The sequence below is a fragment of the Heteronotia binoei genome, chromosome 17 (genome assembly GCF_032191835.1).
Source record: "Heteronotia binoei isolate CCM8104 ecotype False Entrance Well chromosome 17, APGP_CSIRO_Hbin_v1, whole genome shotgun sequence".
NCBI lineage: Eukaryota > Metazoa > Chordata > Lepidosauria > Squamata > Gekkonidae > Heteronotia > Heteronotia binoei.
Window position 1 is genome coordinate 34,259,138 of NC_083239.1, and position 24,877 is coordinate 34,284,014.

At 46.4% G+C, this 24,877-nt stretch overlaps 1 protein-coding gene across 1 annotated transcript in view; it reads left to right on the plus strand.

Moving 5' to 3' along the window:
* Positions 1–15,797: 15,797 nt before the first annotated feature.
* The window catches only part of LSR (lipolysis stimulated lipoprotein receptor), a 36,381-nt gene continuing 27,301 nt past the window's right edge, over positions 15,798–24,877 (plus strand). Inside the window, exon 1 of the mRNA XM_060257664.1 lies at positions 15,798–16,260. Within this exon, the coding sequence (XP_060113647.1) occupies positions 15,798–16,260 (463 nt within the window). The remainder of the gene's footprint in view (positions 16,261–24,877) is intronic.

Sequence of the window (24,877 nt, forward strand, 5' to 3'; positions counted from 1 at the left end):
AGCAGACTGGGCTCTGGCCCGTGAAGGAGGACTGGAGAAAAAAGCTTGGCTGACCTCACTGTGACATCGCCACTGAGGTGAGCAAGACGATGAGGTCATAATGGACCATAAGTAATCAAAGCCCAGTGAGTTGAAAGACTTGTGTTGGAGCAGACACTCTTAAACTTAACACAGAGTTGGGAGCTATCTCTGCTCTTCCAGTGGGGTGGAGTGGTTATAGTGTTGAACTATAGTCCAAATCTTTGTTCTGCTAGGGTTGCCAACTGATCTCCAGATGGTGGAGATCAGCTCCCCGAGAGAAAATGGCTGCTTTGAAGGGGGGGGGCTGTCTGGCATTGTATCGGAGAGCCAGTTTGATGTAGTGGTTGTGTGGACTCTTATCTAGGAGAACCAGGTTTGATTCCCCGCTCCTCCACTTGCAGCTGCTGGAATGGCTTTGAGTCAGCCATAGCTCTTGCAGGAGTTGTCCTTGAAAGGGCAGCTGCTGTGATTGCCCTCTCAGCCCCACCCACCTCACAGAGTGTCTGTTGTGGGGGGGAGAAGATATAGGAGATTGTAAGCCGCTCTGAGTCTCTGATTCAGAGAGAAGGGCAGGGTATAAATCTGCAGTCTTCTTCATGCTGAGACCCTTCCCCTCCTCAAGCCCCGCCCTCTCCTGGCTTCCAGCTCCACCCCCAAAGTCTCCAGGTGTTTTCTAACATAGACCTGGCAACCACAGGAGCTTCTCTGGGTGGCCTCAGGGCAGTTGTATAAGCAGCCTAACCTACCTAGGGTTGCCAACTCCAGGTGGGGCTGGGATGCCAACTTCTAGGTGGGGTCAGTACGGCTGGAGGAAATGGCTGCTTTAGAGGGTGGAGTTTACAGCAGGGCTTTTTTTGAGCAGGAATGCAATTCCAGCTGACTTGGTGTCAGGGGGTGTAGCCTAATATGCAAATAGATCCCTGCTGGGCTTTTTCTACAAAAAAGGCCTGTGAAAAACAATGGTGTTGTCAGGGGTGTGTGGCCTAATATGCCAATGAGTTCCTGCTGGACTTTTTCTACAACAAAAGCCCCGAGTATACTCCACTGAGTTCCTCCCCTTCACCAAAGCCCGCCCTCTCCAGGCTCCACGCTCAAATCTACTAAATGTTCCCAATCTAGTACTGAAAACCACTGTTCCCTCTAAGCTGAGTTAGTGTGAGCTAGCTCACAGATTTTTAGCCTCCAGCTCACACATTTTTGTCTTCGCTCAGGAAAACTGACCCCAGAGCACAATATAATTTAGGCAGTAGCTCACAACTGTAATGCCAGTAGCTCACAAAGTAGAATTCTTGCTCAGAAGGCTCTGCAGCTTAGAGGGAACATTGCTGACAGCCCTGGGGTTGGGAAACTTCTGGAGATTTGGGGGTAGAACCAGGGGAGAATGGGGTTGGGGCGCAATACTCCCTCTGAGCTGCGGAGTCTTGTGAGCAACAATTCTACTTTGTGAGCTACTGGGATTAAAGTTGTGAGGTACTGCATAAATTAGTTTGCTCTGAGACAATTTTTCCTGAGCCGAGACAAAAATGGGTAAGCCGTGGCTAAAAAACTGTGAGCTAGCTCATGCTAACTCAGCTTGGGGAGAACACTGGTTGTGGAGAAGGGAAGGAGGGACCTCAGTGGAATATAATGCCATAGACTCTACTCTCCAAAGTGGCCATTTTCTCCAGATCAGTTGAAATCCTGGGAGATCCCCTGGCCCCAAGTGGAGGTTGACAAGCCTAAACCTACCTGACAGGGTTGTTGTGAGGATAAAATGGAAGCAAGGAGAACAATGTGTTGGAGTTCATGACTCAACATGCCTGGACGTGCGGAGGGGGGGTGCGCTACATCACTCTGAAATGTGTACAGGTGTTATCTCCTTGAATAGGAAACCTCTCTTTGTCTTAACCTGGAAGCTGCCCTCTGGGTCTCCTCTGTCTCACTTTGTCCTCTCACTGACTGCACATGGCCTTCCATGGAGACACCTGTCTCTCCAGGTCTCTCCTGTATGCCCTCATACTCCCACACACATATTCTGCTATATTAACCAAATTTCCCAATACAATGTAAGTTGGGTCTCCCAGATGCTGATTTGGGACTGACCCCATTACACTACTGTGGCTTTTTTTTTACTAGTTACGGTTACAGCAGACATAAGCACAGAGTCCCAAAATACATCCCAAATAAAACTAAAAAAACAAAAGCAACTGCTATATAATAATGGGGCTTTTTTTTGAGCAGGAATGCACAGGAACGCAGTTCTGGCTGGCTCGACATCAGGGGGTGTGGCCTAATGTGCAAATGAGCTCCTGCTGAGCTTTTTCTACAAAAAAGCCATGTGAAACAATGGTGGGAGCAGGGGGTGTGGCCTAATACACAAATGAGCTCCTGTTGGGCTTTTTCTACAAAAAAAGCCCTGCATAACAATAATGGTATAAGACAACCTCATATGCATTAGCCGTTTACTACTTAAAATAGGAGAAAAGAGGACAGAAACAAGGCAAATATTTACTCCAATACTGGCATGAGGGAGGGGTGGCATTCAAACATGTGTGTGTTAAGAAACAAAGTTTGAGAACCCAGTGTTGGATAGGATTACCAATCTCAAGTGGTGCCTGAAGTTCTCTCAGGACTATAATTGACTTCCAGCCTGTAGGTCTGTTCTTCTGGTGGACATAGAACTTTGGAGGGCAGACTTCTTGGTACACCACAGATTGTACCCTCCAGGTCTATGGTACAAGTTCTACAAGAAATGGGAATTTTAGAGTGATGTCACATTCCCACTGAGTTCCCTTCCCTCCCTAAGTACTGCCCTCACACCTCCAGGAATTGGCAACCCTGGTGGTGGACCATGACTACAGAGGTTAGCATCGCTGCCATTCTTCTGGTTTTTAAAAAGACTGCCCTTTTTAAAGGGAAAAGGATTGTGGCTGAGTGGTGCAGCATGCAGTTTTGCATGCAGAAAGTCCCACATTCAAGTCCTGGCATCTCTCGTTCAAAGGAACAAAGAAGCAAGGGATAGGAAAGATCTTTACCTGAGACAGGGTTGCAAGGTCTGTGTTAGAAAATACCTGGAGACTTGGGGGGGGGGAGTGGAGCTCAAAGAGGGCGGGGTTTGGGGAAGGGAGGAGCCTCAGCAGGGTACAATGCCCCAGAACCCACCCTTCCAAGCAGCCATTTTCTCCAGGGGAGCTGATCTCTGCCAGCTAGAGATCAGTTGTGAAAGCCGGATCTCCAGGCCTCACCTGGAGGCTGGCAGCCATAAGAGACCATGGAGAGCTGCTGCCAAGCCTGAGCTGACAGTCCTGACCTTGACGGACCCAGAGTCTGACTCAGTACAAAGGAACTTCACCTGCTTAGAGCCGCGATCCAATGCACACTAAACTCAGTGGAACTGCCTTCCGTGTGATCCGTCGTGGAGAAGCAGCACTCTGCCTGACCGTGTAACATTGTTCTTGCAAGGGGATGATCTCACACATCATATATGACTAATGAGAGAGGCTTGAAAGGAGAAGGTGTGGTGGACTAATCCTGGGTTTTCATCCAAGCCCGGCCCTGTTTTCCTTTTTTGTTACCCAGTAATCTTTCAGAATATTCATCACACAAAGTCTTCCCACTTAGTAGTACGCAACCTGATCCCCACGTCTGTTTACTCAGAAATTTCAGTCGGGCTTACTTCCAAGAATGATGACTGTAAAACAACAGCCTTAGAAATTAAAAACGCTGATATTTCTTGATACAGAGACATAATGATAGCTCTGGGATATGTTACATTCAAACGCAATCAAGGAAAGTATAGAAAGCATTCAGAATAGTGGTGCTTGGCAGTTGCCTTCAGCATGCCCCAGTTTTGCTAAGTTACTTAACACCTGTAATTGCTAAGGTAATTGGTAATTGTTGGGAATTCTCTGTCTGGGGCAGTGATGCTCTGTATTCTTGGTGCTTGGGGGGGCACAGTGGGAGGGCTTCTAGCCCCACTGGTGGACCTCCTGATGGCACTTGGTATTTTTGGCCACTGTGTGACACAGAGTGTTGGACTGGATGGGCCATTGGCCTGATCCAATATGGCTTCTCTTATGTTCTTATGTAGGTATTCCCAGTCTTGGTTAAGTCTTGGAAGATGGCATGAAACTTCTTGATGAATCTTAATTTGGCACTATCACACTGGAGTTTCCCTTCGAAGTTCTTTTGCTGGAGGAGGAATGGTGATGTAGATCAGAAACAGTAGGTTCTGGGAGGAAAAGTGTTTTGTATTTTTGAAACTGTTTCATGTACAAAAGATGAAAGATTTTTTAAAAGTTCATATTGAAAAAAATAAATAAATGGTAGGCAGGATTCTTGCACTGGTTTTGGATCTGTGCCGAAAACATCCGCTGCAGTCTTTCATCTCTGTTTACATTTTTCTTCCTGTCTCTTCCCTTTCTTTCCTCTTGTTTTCAGCTCTTACTTTCTAAGGAGTGGCAACGTTTTAAAACAACAAGAACAGAAGTTATTCTGGGAAGCTGCCAGTAAAGGCTTGCCTGTCTTATTTACACTGAGAAGTTATGGTGTGCTGTAAATAAGACACATTTCAAAAATGTAGAGTTGCCAGTTCTGGGTTGTTATTAAAATTTGTGAATCCAATTCCTGCTGCTACAGAGCCCTGGGCAATGTACAACATCATTAAAACAGTTACAATAAAAACATAATAATGGCATTTTAATTGCCATTAGATTTTCCCTGTTCCTGTAAGCCACTTTGGGAATCAACATCAGTCTAAAAAGCAAGGGAAAATAAATTAGATTACATTACATTTGAAGGTAAAGGCACAGATTGTTAAAAACAGGGCTTTTTTTTTTTTAGTAGGAACTCACAGGAACACAGTTCCAGCTGGCTTGGTGTCAGGGGGTGTGACCTAATATGCAAATGAATCCCTCTGTAGAAAAAGCCCTATGTAAAACAATGGAGCCATCAGGGTGTGGCCTAATATGCAAATGAGTTCCTGGTTAAAAACTTTAGCTCTTCAGATGTTCTTATGTTTGGGTCATTTTAAACATCATTGGGGTCACAGCAGTGAGGAGAATATTAGGAAATACCTGGACATTTCCAGAGTGGAACCCAAGGAAGGCAGTGTTTGGGGAAAGACTTTAGTGAGGTATAATGCCATAGAATCCACCTTCCAAGGCTGCCATTTGTCCCTGGTGAATTGACCTCTGTTGCCTGGAGATCAGTTGTAATCCCAGGAGATCTCCAATTACAACGTAGAGTTTGGCAACTTGACCAAAATGTCTATCCCGCCCCTCAGAAACCAACGCAAGAAATTGCAAATAACAAGGTCATGGAATGCTGGAAGTGCAAGGTAAAATTAGCCTATGTCAAATTTCAACGTATTCGGGGAAAAATACAGAGGCAATGTGCGATTCGGAGGCTGGAAGCTAAGCAGGGTCACACCTGGTTGGTATTTGGATTGGAGATAGGGTTGCCAGGTCTGTGTTGGAAAGTTGGAAAGTACATGGAGACTGTGTTGGAAAGTACATGGAGACTTTGGGGGCGGATCTGTGAGGGAGCTGGGTTTGGGGAGGGAAGAGGCCTCAGCATGGTGCAATGGCATAGGGCCTTGGGTTAGCCATAGCTCTCGGAGTTGTCCTTGAAAGAGCTCTCTCAGCCCCACCTACCTCACAGGGTGCCTGTTGTGGGGGAAGGAAGAAGATATTGGATTTATATCCCGCCCTCCACTCCAAATCTCACAGTCTCAGAGTGGCTCACAATCTCCTTTATCTTCCTCCCCCACAACAGACACCCTGTGAGGTGGGTGGAACTGAGAGGACTCTCACAGCAGCTGCCCTTTCAAGGACAACCTCTGCCAGAACTATGGCTGACCTCAAGGCCATCCCAGCAGGTGCAAGTGGAGGAGTGGGGAATCAAACCCGGTTCTCCCAGATAAGAGTCCGCACACTTAACCACTACACCAAACTGGCTCTCAAGGAGATTGTAAGCTGCTTTGAGACTCTGATTCAGAGAGAAAGGCAGGGTAATAAATCTGCGGCCTTCTTCTTCTACTACTCTTCAAAGCAGCCATTTTTCTCCAGGGAGCTGATCTCTGCCAGCTGGGGATCAGTTGTAAAAGTAGATCTCCAGGCCCCACCTGGAGGCTGGGAACCCTGGGAGACCACTAGGGTTGCCAGTTGTGGGTTGAAAACTACTTGGGGATTTTGGGGGTGGAATCAGGGGAAGATGGGGTTTGTGAAGGGACTTCAATAGAGTATAGTGCCATAGAGATTGCCTCCCAATGTGGCCGTTTTCCCACCAGGGTAACTGGTTTCTATCTCCTGGAGTTCAGTTGCAATCCCAGGAGATCTCCAGCCATCACCCGGAGGCTGGAAACCCTAGAAGACCAGGATTACTGTGCAGCAAATGGTTATGACTAACCACTTCTGCTCATTTTTTGCCCATAACAAATTGGTTGTAACTTGGTGGCACTAGAAAGATTGCCAATTATCAGTGTAGTAATTGGCAATCTTTCTACTTTTATTTAACAGGTGAGATAATAACTCAAACAGTCCTCTAAATGTAAACTTTTCATTCGGAAAAAATGCTTATGTGACTCTAAGAATACTTGTACTGTTCAGCAAAATATCTTCAACCAAGTAGGCTGTCAATTTTTCAACTGCCCACTGTCAGGCACTTTCAGATTTATGAAAAAGGTAAAATAGAAAGAAGTAAACAATTAAATGCAACAGCTGTGGGACAGATTAGTTTATTCATCTTCGTGTGAATTTTTGTTTACTTGGTCATGTCTGCATATTAAAAACTTAAGCCCAAACTAAAGCTGCTAACTCCTGCTTGAGAGAAATTCCTGGGAATCGAAGAGTGTAGCCCAGGGAAAGCAGTTTGGGAAGGGAGTTCAAGGAGAATGCAACCTTTATGGCAGGGGTGGCCAAACTGTGGCTGGGGAGCCACATGTGGCTTTTCACACATATTGTGTGGCTTTCAAAGCCCCCACCACCCAGTTGTACGGCTTGGAGAAGGGTAGGAACACTGGCTTAGTGTCAGGGGTGTGGCCGGATATGCAAATGAGTTCCTGCTGGGGGTTTTTCCTGCAAAAAAGCGCTATGTGAAACAAGGATTATGCCAGGGGGTGTGGCCTAATATGCAAATGAATTCCTGCTGGGCTTTTTTCCACCAAAAAAAGCCCTGAGGAGGCATTTCTCTCTTTAAATCACCTCTCCAAACCAACCGGTGGCTTGGAAAATGCATTTAAATCTGCTTTATTTCTACCCCTCCCTGCTTTCCTTTGTGTTTTCCAGCTCTCAAACATCTGACATTTATTCTATGTGGCTCTTATGTTAAGCAAGTTTGGCCACCCCTGCTTTATGGTATACCACAGAGTCCACCCTCCCAAGCTGTCATTTTCTCTAAAGGAAACTGATCTCGGTAGTGCGGTGATCAGATGTAATTCCAGAAGAACTGAACTCCAGGGCGCACTTTGAGATTGATAATCCTTTTATGCCCCCCCAGGGAAACTGAAAACTTTACAGCAAAAAACCACCCCCCATACACCGCACATGCCATAAACAGTAAAGGTAAAACAGCTGATATGTTGGTGATCCGAGTTTGCAAAGTTCTGTTCTTACTGAATTTAAACAATGATCTCCTATTTTTTTTTTAATTTAGTTGTTAACCAATAGAATAGCCTCGTGGCTGCTCAGCCTTGATCTGGCCACCCAATCAGTCACCGCCTTTGACACTTTAAAAAACTGCCCCTTGTCTCTTGAGAGTTCCTAGGCAGTACCCTGGGCGAGTCCACTTTTCTGTTTCAGGGGAGGCGGTGTCTGAACAAACTTTATCTACATCTCCCGTCCCAACTCGATTGGCTGGTACTTAACGCATTGCCCTAGGGCTTGAGGCGAAACCACCTTCACAGTAGGGGGGGAGATGACGCACAGGTGAAGTTCAATTTGTCCCCTCTTCCATTCATCCTCCTCATTACACGAGAGATCGGAGGGTAACCGCCCCCCTCCCCCAATAACCGAAATCCTGATTTCCAAGTTTTTGCAAGAACTGCTTCAGCAGTTTGCTTTCCTCCTCACGGACCCCCCCCGGCGGGGCGAAGTTTGGTAGTGCCCGCCCTTTGGGCGAGGTGCCGCCAGCGATAGCTGCACCTGAGGCACGCGCATAGTCCAGAGCGAAGCTGGGAGTCAAGTTGGTTCGCTGACGGGCGTCGAGGAAAGGGCGGGGCGGGGAAGTGGGGACAAAGGGAAAAAAAAAAAGAATTTCTGAGGTGGCCCGAATCCCGCTTGAGGGGCTTGTTGGTTCGCGCGCCTTCCCGCCTCCCGGACCGCTTCTCAAGTCTGGGCGAGGGGAGGGGGGAGGGAGAAAGAAGAAAAAGAAAGCCATGGCGGTCCGGGCGACACCTCGGCCGGCTACGCTGGCCCTTCTGTGGTTCTTGAGTAGAGTTTTGATCTTAGGTAAGTACACCTTGTGAGGGAGCGGGCGACAAAACACCCAACCCGTTTCGCCCCTCACCCGCCTCTGCGGGGGAAATAGTCCCCCGGGGTCTCCGCCTAAGGTGCAGGGGAGGGGGAAACTCGATCGCTGATTGGCTGAAGGGGTGTCTGTGGCTCCTTTTCCTCTGTGGCTCCTGCGGGACTCCAGAGGGATCCTCGGGGAAGAGGGGAAGGAAGAGAGCCTGGATCCTGGAACAATATTCTGGGATGACCAACCGCTTCCTGTGGGAAGGGGTTACTGGGCACTTAGTTAGCAGGGCGCCTACCTCTTTAGAACTGTGTGGCAGGCAGTGGTTCAACAGGTGCTGCTTTGGTGGGCATAGAGATGGCACGAGTGGGGTGATACCCAACAGATGCATATCCCTCTTCGGTCCCCTGTATGTTGCCATAGGCTGCACCGGTTGAATTGTAGCCTGTTGCGTGGCTTTTAAAACTCTTGTCAGGTTTTTTCAACTCTGGAAGAGTTGACCTGAGACTGCAGGTTTTTTTGGGGGGGAGGGGTTGCCTTGGGCGGGGGGCGGGGAAGCTCTCCCTGGGCTGGCTTTGTCATAGAGATGCTCAAATTGCTAAGTGAAGGGGGGTATGGTGGCAGGATTTTTCTGTGTACCTCCGTTTCCTGGCTCTGCCACTTATCTGGCGAGGGTCTGGGGTGTGTCTCTGCTTGCTGTGTGCCCTGGGTGTCTTGTGGTTCTTACAATGATGAAGAATACTTGGCCCTAGCTTTGGTTTTCTAGAAAAGTTCCTAAGCTTATACTGGCTAAAATCCTACTTCTCTCTGTGCCTTCCTCGCTATTCGAGAACTGGAAATGTGATGCTACAGCAGGGAGCAAGCAGCCTGGTGGGGGGGGGGGTCTGCTCTTGGGGGGTAGGGGGCTTCTCTTCCACCCCTGTGGTTCTGGTATTCCTACCGCTGTCCTTTTATCCTCTTTTGTAGCCCATTTCAAAGGTTGCAGTTCTACGTCTGCCCCATCTCCCCTGGCTTATCATGCGCTGCCCCCATCTGAACACAAGCTCTTCCTCTTCCGTTTCTTCAACACTGCCCTGTTTTGGAGATCTAGACCAATTTCACACCAGACCTTTACTCCTGGTTTACTTTCTGTACCCAAACTGATATTCTACACTAGAATAATAGAATCAGAGAAACCAACTCTATGATTTTAGTGTAGAATGTCAGCTTGGGGACAGGGCTAAATCAGTATTAAAAGGCTAGTGTGAAATGGATCCTAGTTTACTGCCCTCCTGGATTCTTTCCCACCTTCTTTTCCCTCTGCCCTCGCTGGTGGGCTCATTTCCCTTCTTTGTCTTCGGGGTTGCCAGCTCTCAGCCTGGAAACTTGTACTTTTAAACCTCTCAGTGTGTTTGGAGATGAGTTAGCCAGAGTTTTTACTTACTCTGCCCTCCGGCTGCCACCTTCCTTCCCTGCTATAAAGACCCTCATGACAGGTGGAGGGGGTAGGTGGTAGTACCCAGAGGAAAAGCTGCCATTGCTGCGTCTCCCCGGTACAGGGTAGATCTCCAGGCTGGGACCGGCCAGTCCTGCTTACCTGTAATATGCCCCTGTATAAATCGATGGTGCGGTCTCATTTGGAGTACTGTGTGCAATTCTGGTCACCCGCACCTCAAAAAGGATATTATAGCATTGGAAAAAGTCCAAAAAAGGGCAACTAGAATGATTAAAGGGTTGGAACACTTTCCCTATGAAGAAAGGTTAAAACGCTTGGGGCTCTTTAGCTTGGAGAAACGTTGACTGCGGGGTGACATGATAGAGGTTTACAAGACAATGCATGGGATGGAGAAAGTAGAGAAAGAAGTACTTTTTCTCCCTTTCTCACAATACAAGAACTTGTGAGCATTCGATGAAACTGATGATCAGTCAGGTTAAAACGGATAAAAGGAAGTACCGTACTTCTTCACCCAAAGGGTGATTAACATGTGGAATTCACTGCCACAGGAGGTGGTGGCAGCTACAAGCATAGCCAGCTTCAAGATGGGGTTAGATAAAAATATGGAGCAGAGGTCCATCAGTGGCTATTAGCCACAGTGTGTGTGTGTGTATATATATATATAATTTTTTTGGCCACTGTGTGACACAGAGTGTTGGACTGGATGGGCCATTGGCCTGATCTAACATGGCTTCTCTTATGTTCTTATGTAATGAAAGGCTTGTGCCTAAGAAAGGTCAGCTGTCTTGACCATCTGAAGCCACACCCTACCTGATGAATTCCTGGCTGCCCTGGGTTCTAGAAACCCCATGCCAGCAGTAGGTACTGGGCTAGGTCCCTAAATGAGTCTTGCTTCTGGGACAAGGACAGATTTCACTGTGGGGATCTCTCGGAGAGGCGTTGTGGAGAGCAATTGGTGTTTTTTTCAGGCAGAAGGTGTCTTCTGAATCCTTTGTAATGCCAGTTAAAGGATCTACGAGGCTGAGTGGGGCAGGAAAGGCCTTTCTCTGCCAAAGACCCTGAGTTATGAAAAATACTGAGATAAGTAGGTCCGGTTGAGGTGACTCAGTATAAAGGCATATGCTGATGGATCAGAAGATTTCAGGGTTTTTCTCAGTTCCTCTTTCCCAGTATTTGCAATGTGGCCTTTTCATATGTTGCATGGCAGGGTGTATCCTTGCACGTTAACCTTGTTCTTCAAAGGTAAACATGCAGCTTGTGAAAAAAAATGTTGTCGCTCAGTCCCTAAGATCTGGGAAGCCTGGTTTCATAGCCTCTAGGGCGAGGGTGGTACTTCCACAGCAAGCGATGAGGTGCTGGTCTCCTTGTCTGAATGCTGAAGCTTGGCTGGAGGTGTGCCCATCTGCGGGGGAGTGTAATTACTTTTTTCTCCCCGGAAGAGTGATGCCTGATCCTGGCTGGTGTGGCAACGGTGACATAAGTCTGCCGAAACTCCCTGCCCTTTGTAGGCGGAAGCTGATCTCTACCAACCCCCGCCTCCTTTCAAGTTGGAATGAAACCTCAGGAGCACATAGACAGGAACCGGGAAGTCTGCAAGCGTGCTGAATATGGGCTTGCTTTGCTGCTGTGAGGATGAAACTTGGATGGAAAAATATTTGTCCTGTTACTCAGACGCGAGAAAATGTAAAGGGTCAAAGGGGACTGTGTACCATTTTTCATTACTAACAGTGTACAAGCTATTCATTAATAGGGTGGTGGAAAGAGAGAGCCAGTGTGCTGTAGTGGTTGTTGGGCTAGTATCCAGAGGAGGTTCTGGGTTCAAAATACCCACTTGTACCACTGGGTGACTGTGGGCCAGTCACAGTCTCTCAGCCTAATCTACCCCATAGGGTTGTTGGGAAGGTTAAATGGATGAGAGGAGAATGATGTAAGCTTCTTTGGATGCCCACGTATATATACGAGTTAAATAAGTTCTATCAAGTTGTAGCCTGACTTATGGCGAAAAGAATTCAGTTGCTGTGGACAGTTCCAGCACTAGGTGAATGTTTTGATTCCCCTGACATAGCCTGCATGACGAAACATGCAGGGACTTTGTGTAATAAATCAGTCATCTATCACCTGATTCCCTTCCCCCTTTTTTTCTGTGACGCCTTCGGGTTTTCAAGGCAAGAGAGAACAGAATTGTCCATTGTCCACTTCCATGTAATGACCTTGGACTTCCATGGTAGTCTTGCTTCTAGGCTAGGGCTGGCCAAACTGTGGCTCGGGAGCCACATATGGCTTTTTCATGCGTATTGTGTGGCTCTCGAAGCCCCCACCATGCTTTCAGCTGGCTTGGAGAAGGCATTTAAAGTTCAAGTTGTTTTCTTTCCATCTCTCCCTCTCACTCCCCCATCTGTTTGCCTCCCTCCCTCCCTCTAAGCTCTCAAACATCTGACATTCATGTCTTGCAGCTCTCAAACATCTGACCTTTATTCTGTGTTGGTCTTATGTTAAGGAAGTTTGGCCACCCATGTTCTAGACATTAACCAAGGCTGACCAAGCTTTGCTTCTGAGATCAGATGAGGTCAGGCTAGCCTGGGCCGTCCTGATCAGAGCATTCATTAATATAGGGGGAAATAAAGGGGCGTACTTGGAACCCTTTAGAGAGGGTGGCAGAAGTTAGCCTTGTGGTCACCTGAGCTATAAGGGCAAGGGACACAAAGGTCCAAAGACAGACTTGCAGATCACCACTTGCTGATTGGAGTTATTCGTTCACGTGCTTGGTGCCTATTTGCTGTATTGATATTTACTGATATTCAATAGTGCTCAGTGGGTTACTTGGGAGCAAGTGCCGTGGCTTGTACGGAGTGACTCAACACTGACTCTGCTTCACTTCTGTGCAAGAAAGCTGAGCAACCCTGATGGGAGGAAAGTGTCTTCGTTCATGGTGGAAAAGTGCTGTCGAGTCACCCCCAATCTAATGGCAACCCCGTAGGGTTTTCAAGTCAAGAGACTTAATAGAGGTTGGTTGCCATTGCCTGCTTCTGTGTTGGGACCCTGGATCTCCTTGGCGATCTCCCATTCATGTATTAACTGGGACTGCCCCCGCTTAGCTTCTGGGGTCTGATGAGATTGGGATACCTGGACCGTCCAGGTCAGGGCATCTGTATTCATGCAGGCTTGTAAGTAGCCATCTATCAGGTTCCTTGTGGCAATTGCAAATTGCCAGGGAACTTGCGTATCTTCCCTCTCCCAGGTTTGTTGATGTGCTGTGCAGATACACGTATGTGGGCAGGCTTACTAATTTTTGTGGGCCATTTGGTTTGCCTGCAAGGCTTGGTTTGCCAGTAGGCTGTTGTATTGCCAACAAGGAGTTCACTTTGTATGTATAGAATGCCCAGTGAGCTAGCGTGATGCAGTGGTTAAGAATGCTGGATGAGTATCTGGAAGATCCCAGATTTGAGTCCCAACTCTGCCATGAAAGCTTGCTGGCTGACCTTGGGCCAGTCACAGCCTAACATCCTTCACGGGGTTGTTGTGCAGGTAAGATAATAATTAATTATTGTATAGCATTGTGTGTAGTATAGCCAGGAGATCCTAAGATTGTTTGGCAGTCAGAAGTTCTAACTCTTTTAGCATTATGCACCACTAAGTGGTGAGCTAGACTTCCTTTTTTTTTTTTTAAGGCAAAAGATGTTTCAGAGGTGGTTTGCCATTGCCTGCCTCTGTGTTCAGCCCTGGTATTCCTTGGAGGGTACCCTTCTAGCTGCCAGTTCTCCCTCTAAGCTGTGGAATCTTGCTAGCAAAAATTCTACTTTGTGAGCTACTGGCATTAAAGCTGTGAGCAAGTGATTTGGCTACTGCATAAATTAGTTTGCTCTGGGGCCATCCTTCCTGGGCTAAGAGGAAAATGTGTGAGCCGGAGGCTAAAAAAACTGAGCTAACTCAGCTTAGAGGGAACGCTGCTAGCCACAGCCCACTCTACTGAGCTTCTGAGATCTGATGAGATCGGGCTATCCAGGGCTATCCAGGTCAAGGTACTGGTGAGAAGAGAATGATGTCAGCTGCTTTGGGTCCCCACTGTGGAGAAAAGCAGCATATAAATGAATTAAATAAACAACAAATGAGTAAATAAAGCCCAAGTTTCATTCTGCAGCATGTAAAAGGAAGATACAAATGATCCTAAGGGACCATACACATCTGGGCCATTTGCTTTTTGAGATCTTACCGTCAGGTAGACGATATAGAGTGTTGAAGGCTAGGACAAACAGATTTAAGGACAGTTTCTATCCAAGTGCTGTGGTTAGGTTAAATGCAGGGTTATGAAGGATTATCTGTTTTAGATGTATTTAATGGTTTAAATTGTTTTAATGGTTTTATGAATGTTTAATGGTTTTATGAATGTTTATTTAATGGTTTAAATGGTTTTAATGGTTTTATGAATGTTTATCCGTTTTAGATGTATTTAAATGGTTTTAATGGTTTAAATGGTTTAATGGTTTCAGATGTATTTAAATGGTTTATGAATATGTGTGTTTGATGTGTTGGTATGTTTGTGGAAGAGCACCTCATTTCGTTGCTCTCTTTTTGTTGAGAACAATGACAATAAATTCATCTATCTATCTATCTATCTATCTCCCGAGGAAGCAGGTTTGGGAAAGACCTTCTGCCTGTGATCTGGGTAGCTGCTGCTCTTCAAGGTGGACAGCAGTGTGTGGACAATTGGCCTCATTTGGAGTAATGTAGCTCAACTCCCAGGATGTTGACCTGGTGACTGGAAGCAGACCTTGTCCCCTTTGCTTTTTGAGCGTCCCCCATCCCTCTGCTTCCAGCTCATCTTTGAGGATTTGCTGCCAGAGGGTGCAGTGATGGCCACAGACATAAACAGCTTTAAAGGGGGGGTTAGATAGATTCATGGAGGATGTCTGTTGATGACTACCAGCCATGGTGATTGAGGGGCACCTCCACATTCAGAGGCACTCAGCCTCTGAATCCCGGAGCCAACAGGCAACGTCAGAGGAAGGTCTCGGCCTCTGTGCCCTGTTGTTGGCCAGCCAGAGGAACTGGTTGGCCTCTGTGTGAGACAGGATGTTGGACTGGATGGACTCTTGGTCTGGTCCAACAGAGCTCTTCTTATGAGTCAGAGAACTGTACTCCTGTATTAGACTAGGTGGACAGTTGAGCTCTTCAGTCTAAAATGCTGGATCCGAAGGCAGTCTTGCAGCTCGGGTCTTCAACCCCATAATGTTTAGAAAGCAACAGTCTCCCAATCAAGAGGAAAATGATCCTTTTGGAAATCTGTGGGTTGAGGCAGGCAGACCAGAAAATAGTCCTCCGTGGGGTTCCTTTCCTGTTGTCACTTCCTAAAAATCTCTCACTTCGTCCAGATTAAAAAAAAATGCTGCTAATAATACATTTCCTGCAGCCAAGTCCTACAGCATGAACAAAATTAATCAAGAGGCACTTCTCTTGCCTGGAGGTAGTGTGCATGTGTGTATGCCCCCATTGGCAGTCCTTACAACTACTTGCCATAGCAATTATATGGTAACAAGCTCTCTGTGGGTTTGCTTCTGTGTTTTGAGGGCAAGACGCTCTAGCCAAACCTCTTAAATTCCTGGGAGGATGTTTCCTGCCGCTGATAGCTGAAATGAGGCTCTCCTTCCTTTTTAGGGAAAAGGTGACACCCAGTCTGGGCTTTTAGAAACCGTGAGTGTTCCTCAGGGACATCTCATGCTTTGTTCTTGCATGGCTTTTTGTTTTCCTGATAAGAGGAAGCAAAAGAAGCCAAACTGGCTTTACCAGACTTAGGGAATAGCGACAGTGCTGCTGGAACGAGCTTGTTAATAAATGTGAGGAAGGTTGGTTTACCCTCTCAAAAGGGTTTGGCACCCTGGGTTGCAGGGGAAGCTGGTTTGCAACTTTCTGAATGAATGTGGTGGAGGGAGTGTTTGGGGCAGCGATATCTGCAGGGGTTGAGTATGGCTGCCCCCCCCCCCCGCCCAGTGTGTCCTCTTGCCCACCATCTGATTATCTTTTTCTGTCCCCAGATCCCGTTGCCGCCATCCAAGTCACAATACAGAATCCTTTCAACGTGGTCATCCTATTTCAGCCTGTCACCCTTCAGTGCAACTACCAGACCACAGGCACTCAGCCGCCAGTGGTCACCTGGAAGTACAAATCCTACTGCCGCAGCCGCCTGACTGACGCCTTCAACCCCAGCAGCCAGGATAGCCAGATCAACAGCCAGCTGCAGCAGAACAACCCCGGTTACAACCCCTACGTGGAGTGTCAGGACAACTTCCGGACCGTGCGAATGGTGGCTTCCAAGCAAGGCAACCTAGTGACCCTCGGGGAGTTTTACCAGGGCCGTCGCATCACCATCACCAATGGTAACTATGACGTGTCAGCAGTCTTGCGTAAACTAAGGCAAGCTACGCACCTAAGGGAGAGGTGTTTATAGCCAATCAGGGAGAGACGCTTTGCCAAGGTTGGGTTTTTAAGTCACAAGTCACTCGTGTGTTTTGCAGTCTGGTTTCTTGGGTGGACTGGTTGACCAAGCCAGTCTAAAAAGCAGAGGCCACCTGGTACCCAATCCTGGGCTCTGAGATTTTGCTTTTTAATTTTGTGTGTGTGTGGGGGGCAGGGGGGGAATGCAGTTTGTCTCTCCTGCCCAGAGCAGAAAATAAGGAACAAGGAGTCCTCATTTTGGGAAGGAGCTGACATGAGCAGAGCTCCGGAACCTCTAAATTTTATTGTGCTTCTTTCTTACCCCCCCCCCCCCCCCAATACTTGCTTCTGGGTTCCATTGCTCAAACCCCCATGAGAATTTTGCTGAGCTCTTAAGATTTGATAAACTTTCTAATATTTTCCCCCCACAAAAAATGGGAAAATAACTAAAACATATAAAGCAGATAGATGGAAACATTCATTGTGCCACTGTGGCCACATAGGAGAAAGTAATTTAAAAAGTATGATAGGAGGCTTTATTATAACAATTATAATTCAGGAATCATTTGAAGGTAGATGCTGAGCTGATATAATTTAGAACGCCTTCTGGTGATATCAGCGGTGTGTGGCATATGCAAATGAGTTGTGCTACTTAGCTCCAGCACCTCTTTTTCTACAAAGTGACCCCTTGGAACAAGGATTTGTGGATTTGGTTCTCTGCTGCAAGTCTTCAGCATTTTCCATTATTCTCTTGGCATTCTCCCGCTGTTCCTTCCAGGTGTTAGTTGTGAAATTCTGCCTTCTTGAAAGAAATGTCAGACTGGTGTTTGTATATCATGAATGATAAGACTGAATCAGAAGGCGCCAGGTTCAAATTTTGTCTTGGCTACTCATTTATGAGGAAGCTGTTGGCAAACCTAGTTGTATTCCTCCGCCCTGTATGGTAATAACACTCATATCTTTCAGTAATGCTTACAATAGGTAAGGTAATACGTGTGAAAGCGATTTGAACACTGAAAGCTTTGCTGAAAACTTGCAGCTTCAGTTCTTTGCTTGGATGTTCTGTTCTGAGATGTCCCTATCTTTAGTGGCTCTGAACCTGTGTCTCAATTGATAGCGCTGATAATGCACAACAAATGAATTTATGTCCAGCTGCATTGAAGGTGCCTTGGGTGGCAGAATGAACTGAGTGAAGCCTACCCAGCCTGCACATCGTTTACACAGATTGATGCTGTATATACAGAGATCTTCATTTTTATTTCAAAGGTCTCTAGAGATAACCTTAGTCATGATACGCTGCACACCCAGTGCCCCCGTGTGTTGGGGCGGAGAAACAGTGCCTGATCAGAAGGCAGCATTAATACGAACTGTCTGTCTGCTGGTGGAGAAACTGGGGCATGGAGAAGGGATGGAATCTGGTTGCACCCAGCTGTTTTGTGCTGAGCTGAGGGAGGAACCTAAGAGAAATTCTGGCCCTTTGCCTGCTGGTCTGCTTCTGCTGCCATTGCGCAAACCTCCTGCGGTCTCCCGAGCTGCTATGATCAGCAGGTTTTCAAGATCTCATGAAAATCTACAAGAGGAAAAAAGACAAGGGGAATTTGGCTCCCAGCAAGTGAGTCCTCTTGGTACTTCCTCCACCCCCCTCCAGCATTTTTTTCACAAGTGGACATACCATCAAAAAGATCTATCTTTCTGCTGGCGGTTGTTTAGAGCAGGGGGTGGCCAAACTTGCTTAACATAAGAGCCATATTTGAGAGCCGCAAGATATGAACATCAGATGTTTGAAAGCAGGAAGGAAGGCAAAGAGATGGGGAGAAGGAGGGAGAGGTGGAAAGAAAGCAACTTTAACTTTAAATGCCTTCTCCGAGCCAGCTAATGGGGCAGTGGAGGCTTTGAAAGCCGCATGTGGCTCCCAAACTGCACTTTGGCCACCCCGGTCTACAGCCTTCTTTCTGTATCCACGGAAACACCCTGGCCACATGCAGGCACTTGACCCCTGGAGGACACCTTGGGGGAAGGCTTCTAGAGCTCATTCTGACCCACTGCTCTTTCTTTTGCAAGGATTAAGCAGGGGGCAACCATCAGTAAGGGTGGGTATCCTACTCTGAGCTTCTAAAGAGGGAAAGATGAGCTGTGTTGTGGGAGCATTCCCAAATTTGTGAGTGTGAGCAGCCGCTGCAGGTGTGAGGTTGAAGAGAATACAGTGGCAAGGCTTGTATGTGTGCTGCTTCAATCATTTTATTGTTTTGGATGGCTCAAGGCTACAAAGAAAACTTCCTGTGAACTCAGACTGCAGGGAATCCTCTTCACAACCTCTATCTTGCTATGGAGCTTTAACTTACTTTACCCAGCTATAGTTGATGGGCCAAAGCCCCAGTAGGCCAGGTGTGTCACTGACATTGAACAGAGTCAACTTACACCGAAATACGATGTAGAGAAAATGATGATCTCTTCAGGCTAAAATTTTGTAGCTTTCATAGAGCAAAACCAGTATCTTGAAGTGTTCTCACCTGTAGGAAGGGAAGTACAAACCTGTATAATATATCAGTTATTTTAATGTTTCTGTATACTGTCTTTCTGTCAAGATGTCCCAGGTAGTGTACAGTTTAACACATGAAGTGAAGGTTAAAAACAGTTCACAGAAGAATTGGTCTTGGGCCATTGGTGGAGTTGTTGGTATGAGCTTCCTGGCCTGTCCATATTCTGCATACTCTGTATGTTTTGATGATTTATTGCTACAGTTAAAAGCAAGAGGTGTGTTTAAACCTCCCTGCTCCCAACTCAGTCTTGCAACTAACTGTCCACTCTTACAATCAGCAGCCAAAACATTTTGAGGCTGTAGCTTTTCTGGTTGAATCCAAGCTTCTTAGTTCCAAATCCAAACATAGCATCAGCAAAACTGTGCCAAGCCTTCAAACTGTTCCTTGTACATGGTCAGAGGTCCCCAACTTTTCTGAACCAGTGAGCACTTTGGGAATTCTGATGCAGGGTAGTAGGTGCAACCACAAAATGGCTGCTGTGGGAGGTGGAGCAAATGTCTAAATGGCTGCTGTGGGAGGTGGAGCCAAATATCCAGAAGAAGTCCAAGTGCAGGGAAGAAGAGGGATAGTTAAAAATACACAGGGAAAGAGGGGTGTGAGAATAATACAAACACTTGGCAGTAGCTGCCAATAAAACAATGTTATTTTAACCTGTGGCCAGTCAGAAGCCCAGATGGGCCTGGCCCCATCCACTTTCTAAAAACACTCAGGGGAAACCTAGAAGGGTGTCAGCAGACATCATGGCACCCACAGGTGCCTTGTTGGGGACCCCTGTCCAAGGATATCAGCAGAGGTCTGTGGTGAGGAATAACAGTTTTTGCAGACGTGTTTTAAAGCTTCCACAAACCATGAGATGCTGGGCCAAAGGGTTCGTAGATGTTCGTTTATTTAATTGGATTTATTAGGCTGCCCTTCCCAGCAAGCAGGGATCAGGGTGGTTTCCAACAAAGGCATGTACAATAAATAAATCAAGTTAAAAACCAGCGTTAAAATACATAGAGCAGGGGTGGCCAATCTTGATTAACGTAAGAGCCACATAGAATAAATGTTTGAGAGGCGCAAGACATGAATGTCAGATGTTTGAGAGCTGGGAGGAAGGCAGACAAATAGATGGGGGAAGGAAGGAGAAATGGAAAGAAAGCAACTTTTAACTTCAAATGCCTTCTCCAAGCTGCCAGATGACTTGTCTTGGAGAAGTGATTTAAAAAGACAAATGCCTTCTCCAAGCCAGCTGACAGCGTGGTGGGGGCTTTGAGAGCCACGTAAGATGTGTGAAAGAGCCAAATGTATCACCTGAGCTATAATCTGGCCACCCCTGACATAGAACATATATCAACAAATAAGACAATACAGTTTCTAAGATGGCAGGGGGGAAATAATTTTGACTTCCGCAGGCCTTCGGGAGGGGGTATGGAGAGTGTGGGGTATGAGAGTGCCAGATTTTATACTATCCCATTGCTGTCCTCAACCAAAGCGTACCTTTTGGCTGTCAACTTGTCCCATTCATGCGACTCTTTTCTTGCCTCTGAATCAGGCCCCTTCTAAATTCTGTGGGTGGCATTTTAATATTTTTTTAAAGAATACTGGTGAATACAGGAAACTGTAGGAGGCAAAACGGCAACAAGATCAACATTTGGTGTTTCAGGGAGGTCAGAAGTCCACGGCCGGGTACAGCTTGTGACAACATGTTTCCAAACTCAGAAGCTTTCTGTGCTGTTCCGTCTTGCCTGGCCTCCCCCAAATCCGCAAAAATTACAGTGCGATAACAGAAGATTTTCTTTTTCTTTCCTGTGCCGGAGAATGGCCTGAGTCATGCCAAGGAGGGGGAAAATAAAACCTTTTGAAACATCAGTGATGCTTGTAGCAGCTTCATAGTTTCTTTTTCTACCAACCTGTCGCGGATTAAGGTGCTGAATCCCCACAGCTGGGTGAAGTGCTGAACAGCAGCCCTGTAACCCGCAGTTTAAAATGCTCTTAATAACATCCTTGCAGCGCGCTTTTCACGGCCGCAGCAGTTTTCTAAATGCATGGTTGTGTGCTTCCAACAAGGACAGAGAGGTTCAATTAAAACTTCATGCAGCTCGGACTGATCCAGTCGTGGAAGCCACTGGCCTGGGAATGTGCTTACCTTGCAGGTATTTTAGTATTCTGGAGCAGGGTTGGGCTTCAGACAGCTCATGAACACGAATGTGGAGATGGCTTTTAAAGAGGGTGCGATAACTCCCATCAATGACTGCTGGCCACGTTGACTAAAACATAGGTCTACATGAAGATGTAACAAGCCAGTGCTGGAGGGCAGTGTCAATAGAAGATCTTAGGCCAGGCGTTTCCAGCATGGTGCCTGTGGGTGCCATAGTGCCTACCAACACCTTTCTTGGCGCCTGCCAAGTGTTTTTAGGAAGTGGGCAGAGCTGGGTAGGGCTTTGTGCCCAACATGGCTTCTAATTGATTATTGGAGATTTGATTGGCTCTGCAGATTTTTTAAAAAATGTTGCTTTGGCAGCAGCTGCCACAGCAGCATAAGGATCTACACTGTGTTACTGAAGTTAAGCTGTGGCAACCATTTTGTGTCTGGCTCTGCCTCCTGCAGCAGCCATTTTTAAGAACATAAGAGAAGCCATGTTGGATCAGGCCAGTGGCCCACCCAGTCCAACGTTCTGTGTCACACAGTAGCCAAAAAACCCCTGTTGCCATCAGGAGGTCCATCAGTGGGGCCAGGACACTAGAAGTCCTCACTGTTGCCCCTCCCAAGCATCAGGAATACAGAGCATCACTTGCCCCAGACAGAGTTCCAACAATACGCTATGACTAACAGTCACTGATGGACCTCTGCTCCATATGTTTATCCAATCCCCTCTTGAAGCTGGCTGTGCCTGTAGCTGCCACCACCTCCTGTGGCAGTGAATTCCACGTGTTAATCACCCTTTGGGTGAAGAAGTACTTCCTTTTTTCCGTTCTAACCACAGACAGAATTCCAAAGGTGCCTGCAGGCTCAAAGGGGTTGGAGTCTCTTGCCTGTTTGTTGGCCCACTGTGTGGAACTGTAAACTGAACTAGATGGGACATTGGTCTGATCCCACTGGCTCTATTTATGTTCTTACTGTGGTCCATTCAGCGGTTGCATCTGGTCACTGTCAAATGTCAGTCCAGATGTGATGATACACATCTGCTCACAGTTCCATTTGCAGCTGATATGGGCACTGTTTCTTTAAACATTATTTGAGGCACAGATAACATTTACTTTGTCTGGGGGTTATGTATAATGTCCTAGCCATGCCTGCATGCATGTGCCTCCATGTAACTGGAGCCTAGCACACCCCTGGGATAGAATGATCTGGTGAAATAGGATGAACTGAATGGGATCATTTATTATATTATATTATATTATAATAAATCAAACCCCGAACAAGAAGAAATAAAAAATATAACAAACGATAACATAGGTGGCAAGTCTACAGTTTTTGCGAACGTGTTTTAACACTTCCACAAATCATGAGATTTCTATAAGAAGTTTCCAAATATCTGAAAATATACCCAGGCACAGTTGTTATCTACATGAAATATATTCGAATCTTGATAAAGGCTATAAAGTTCTCAATCCATTGGATTACTGGAGGTGGGCATTTATCTTTCCAGTGTTGTAACGTAAGTCTTTTAAGCTACAGACTGGAAGATGGAGGGTCTATTTTTGATGACCATCAGTATGCGTAGAGGCCAAAACTTTAAAAGTAGATTAGCATTTGCAGAAATCAATGAATATTCAAATAGTCTGTTTTTTAAGTGAATTGTGCATGTTGCTGTCTGCATAGTGCTTCTTGGGATACATGGTAACAAAGAAGAAAATGAGTGCCAAATTATAGCACTGCTGAAATAGAAATATAGCTGCCAAACTGAACTGTAGCAGTGATTGATTTACAAATTAGTGCGAGGAGTCTGCAGCTGATTTGCATAATTTCATGGTCTATAATTAGTGATTAAAGTGAGCTGAATGTTTCCATTTTGTTAGCGTGGCAAGTGTCAAGACTGCAACAGGTACTGCATGTTGCCTGGATTCTTTGGTAGCACTCTACTTTTTTAACATGGGGGGGGGCGGGAGATCAAACAACTTTTACTTTTCAAAAGATGGAAGGGGAGAAAATGGGTTTAGCCTTTTAAAATTAGCTTTATTTTTTATTTTTCTGTAGAGTGGTTTGGTTTTTAAGTGTGTCTATGATACCATGAGGGCACGGTTTGATCTTTTTTTTAAAGGGGAGGAATTCCCAAACTTTGGTTCTTGGGCTTCTAGCCCTGCCTCCCTTTATGTAGGGCTTCCTTTGCAGGTCTGCATAGTCAATAGGATATAGCCCTGCAGAATTTTTCTTGCTGTTCATGAGGCCCAGCCCTGAGCATCTTGGGTGGGGGGGAGTTGAGATGAGATAAATAAGGACATGTGATCATATAACTTCCCAACTGCTGTCTATACATGGGTTGTTTCAGCAGGTAGAAGGCAAATAGTCTCCTTACAAGCTCTCTTGCAGTGCTGTGTTGGCAGAAAGTGCTTGCTCTGGCAGGTTTCCCTGGCTCAGAGTTGCAGAATGAGTATTGGACAAGCTGAGGTTCCATGAATAAGGTTGGAGGCAGGATAGGAGAGGGGCTGTGCTGTGGTTTAGTGGAAGAGCAATCCGCTCGCCATGCAGAAGGGTCCCAGGTTCAATCTTCGGTATAGCAAAAGGATCAGTTAGGGGTGTCAGAGTCCTCTGCCTGAAACCCTGGAGAGCTGCTGCCAATCAGAGCAAACAGTACGGATCTTGGTAGACCTGTGAGAAGGCTGGTTCCTGTGTCCATGTGGGTGCGTGCCTTCGATGGCCTTCCAGCACATCTTGTGATTGACGTTAGCTCTTGTCGCTTCCAAAAAGTTAGTGCAAATATGAAGTTAGGTTCAAATATAATCTCTGGCATTAACTCTTATGCAAGTGGTCCTTCTCTCTACCCACACTGGTTGCATCTGGATAATGGCATCTTCCTAGGCTGTTATAGGAATAAGCAAGAACAGGGCTTTTTTTTTAGCAGGAATGCACAGGAACGCAGTTCCGGCTGATTTGGCATCGGGGTGTGAGCTAATATGCAAGTAAGTTCCTGCTGGGCTTTCCCTACAAAAAAACCTTGTGTATAACAATGGTGATGTTGGGGGTGTGGCCTAATATGCAAATGAGTTCCTGCTGGGCTTTTCTACAAAAAAGCCCTGAGCAAGAGAATTCTTGCTTCCTGAAGTGGAAATGGGTATCCACATGACCAATTTCCTGTTGTCGTGTTGCCTTGATAAAGTAAAGTGCTACCATAGATGGGTTTAAATCGGGTTGAATCAATAAACAGGAACTAATTTGGGGGCAGTGTACACAGGCAACAAGAGTAGCATTTTTTTGCAAAGATGGTGCTTGAGTTGAGCTACCCAGCTAAATTGCTGTTTACTCTGCAATATCCTAAATCTTTTGGGCGATTGAAGCTCAGATTTGCTGAGAAGCAGAGATGAAAATCTCCAAATACCGGTAAGTCCTCCCACATGGACAATTAACGTGTCACCCAGCAGAGTCCTTTGTCATTTCACACCTTCTTAGCAAGGGGTGGCGACACTCTTGTTGTCTACAGTTTCCTTAGGCAGCTTCTCTCCCACCCTTCCTTGAGTGCCCAGTCATGAATATGAAGCTCCTTTATACTGAATCCAGACCCTTGGTTGATCAAGTTCAGGATTGCCTACTCAGGTTGGCGGTCGCTCTCCAGTATCTCAGATGGGAGGTCTTTCACATCACTTCCTACTTGATCCTTTTTTAAAACTAGAGATGCCAAGAATTGATCTTCTTCATGCTATGCAGATGCAGTACCACTGAGCCACGGCCCTCCCTGTTAAGTCTGTGAGCAGCTCGCTCATGCAGTTAGAAAAAAGGTCAGAATCTCTCCACAGTGACCCTTACTGGCATTTCTGGATTAAAAATCAGAGTTCTACTTAACTTCCAATGCACATATGATCCTGAGTCTTACAGTCC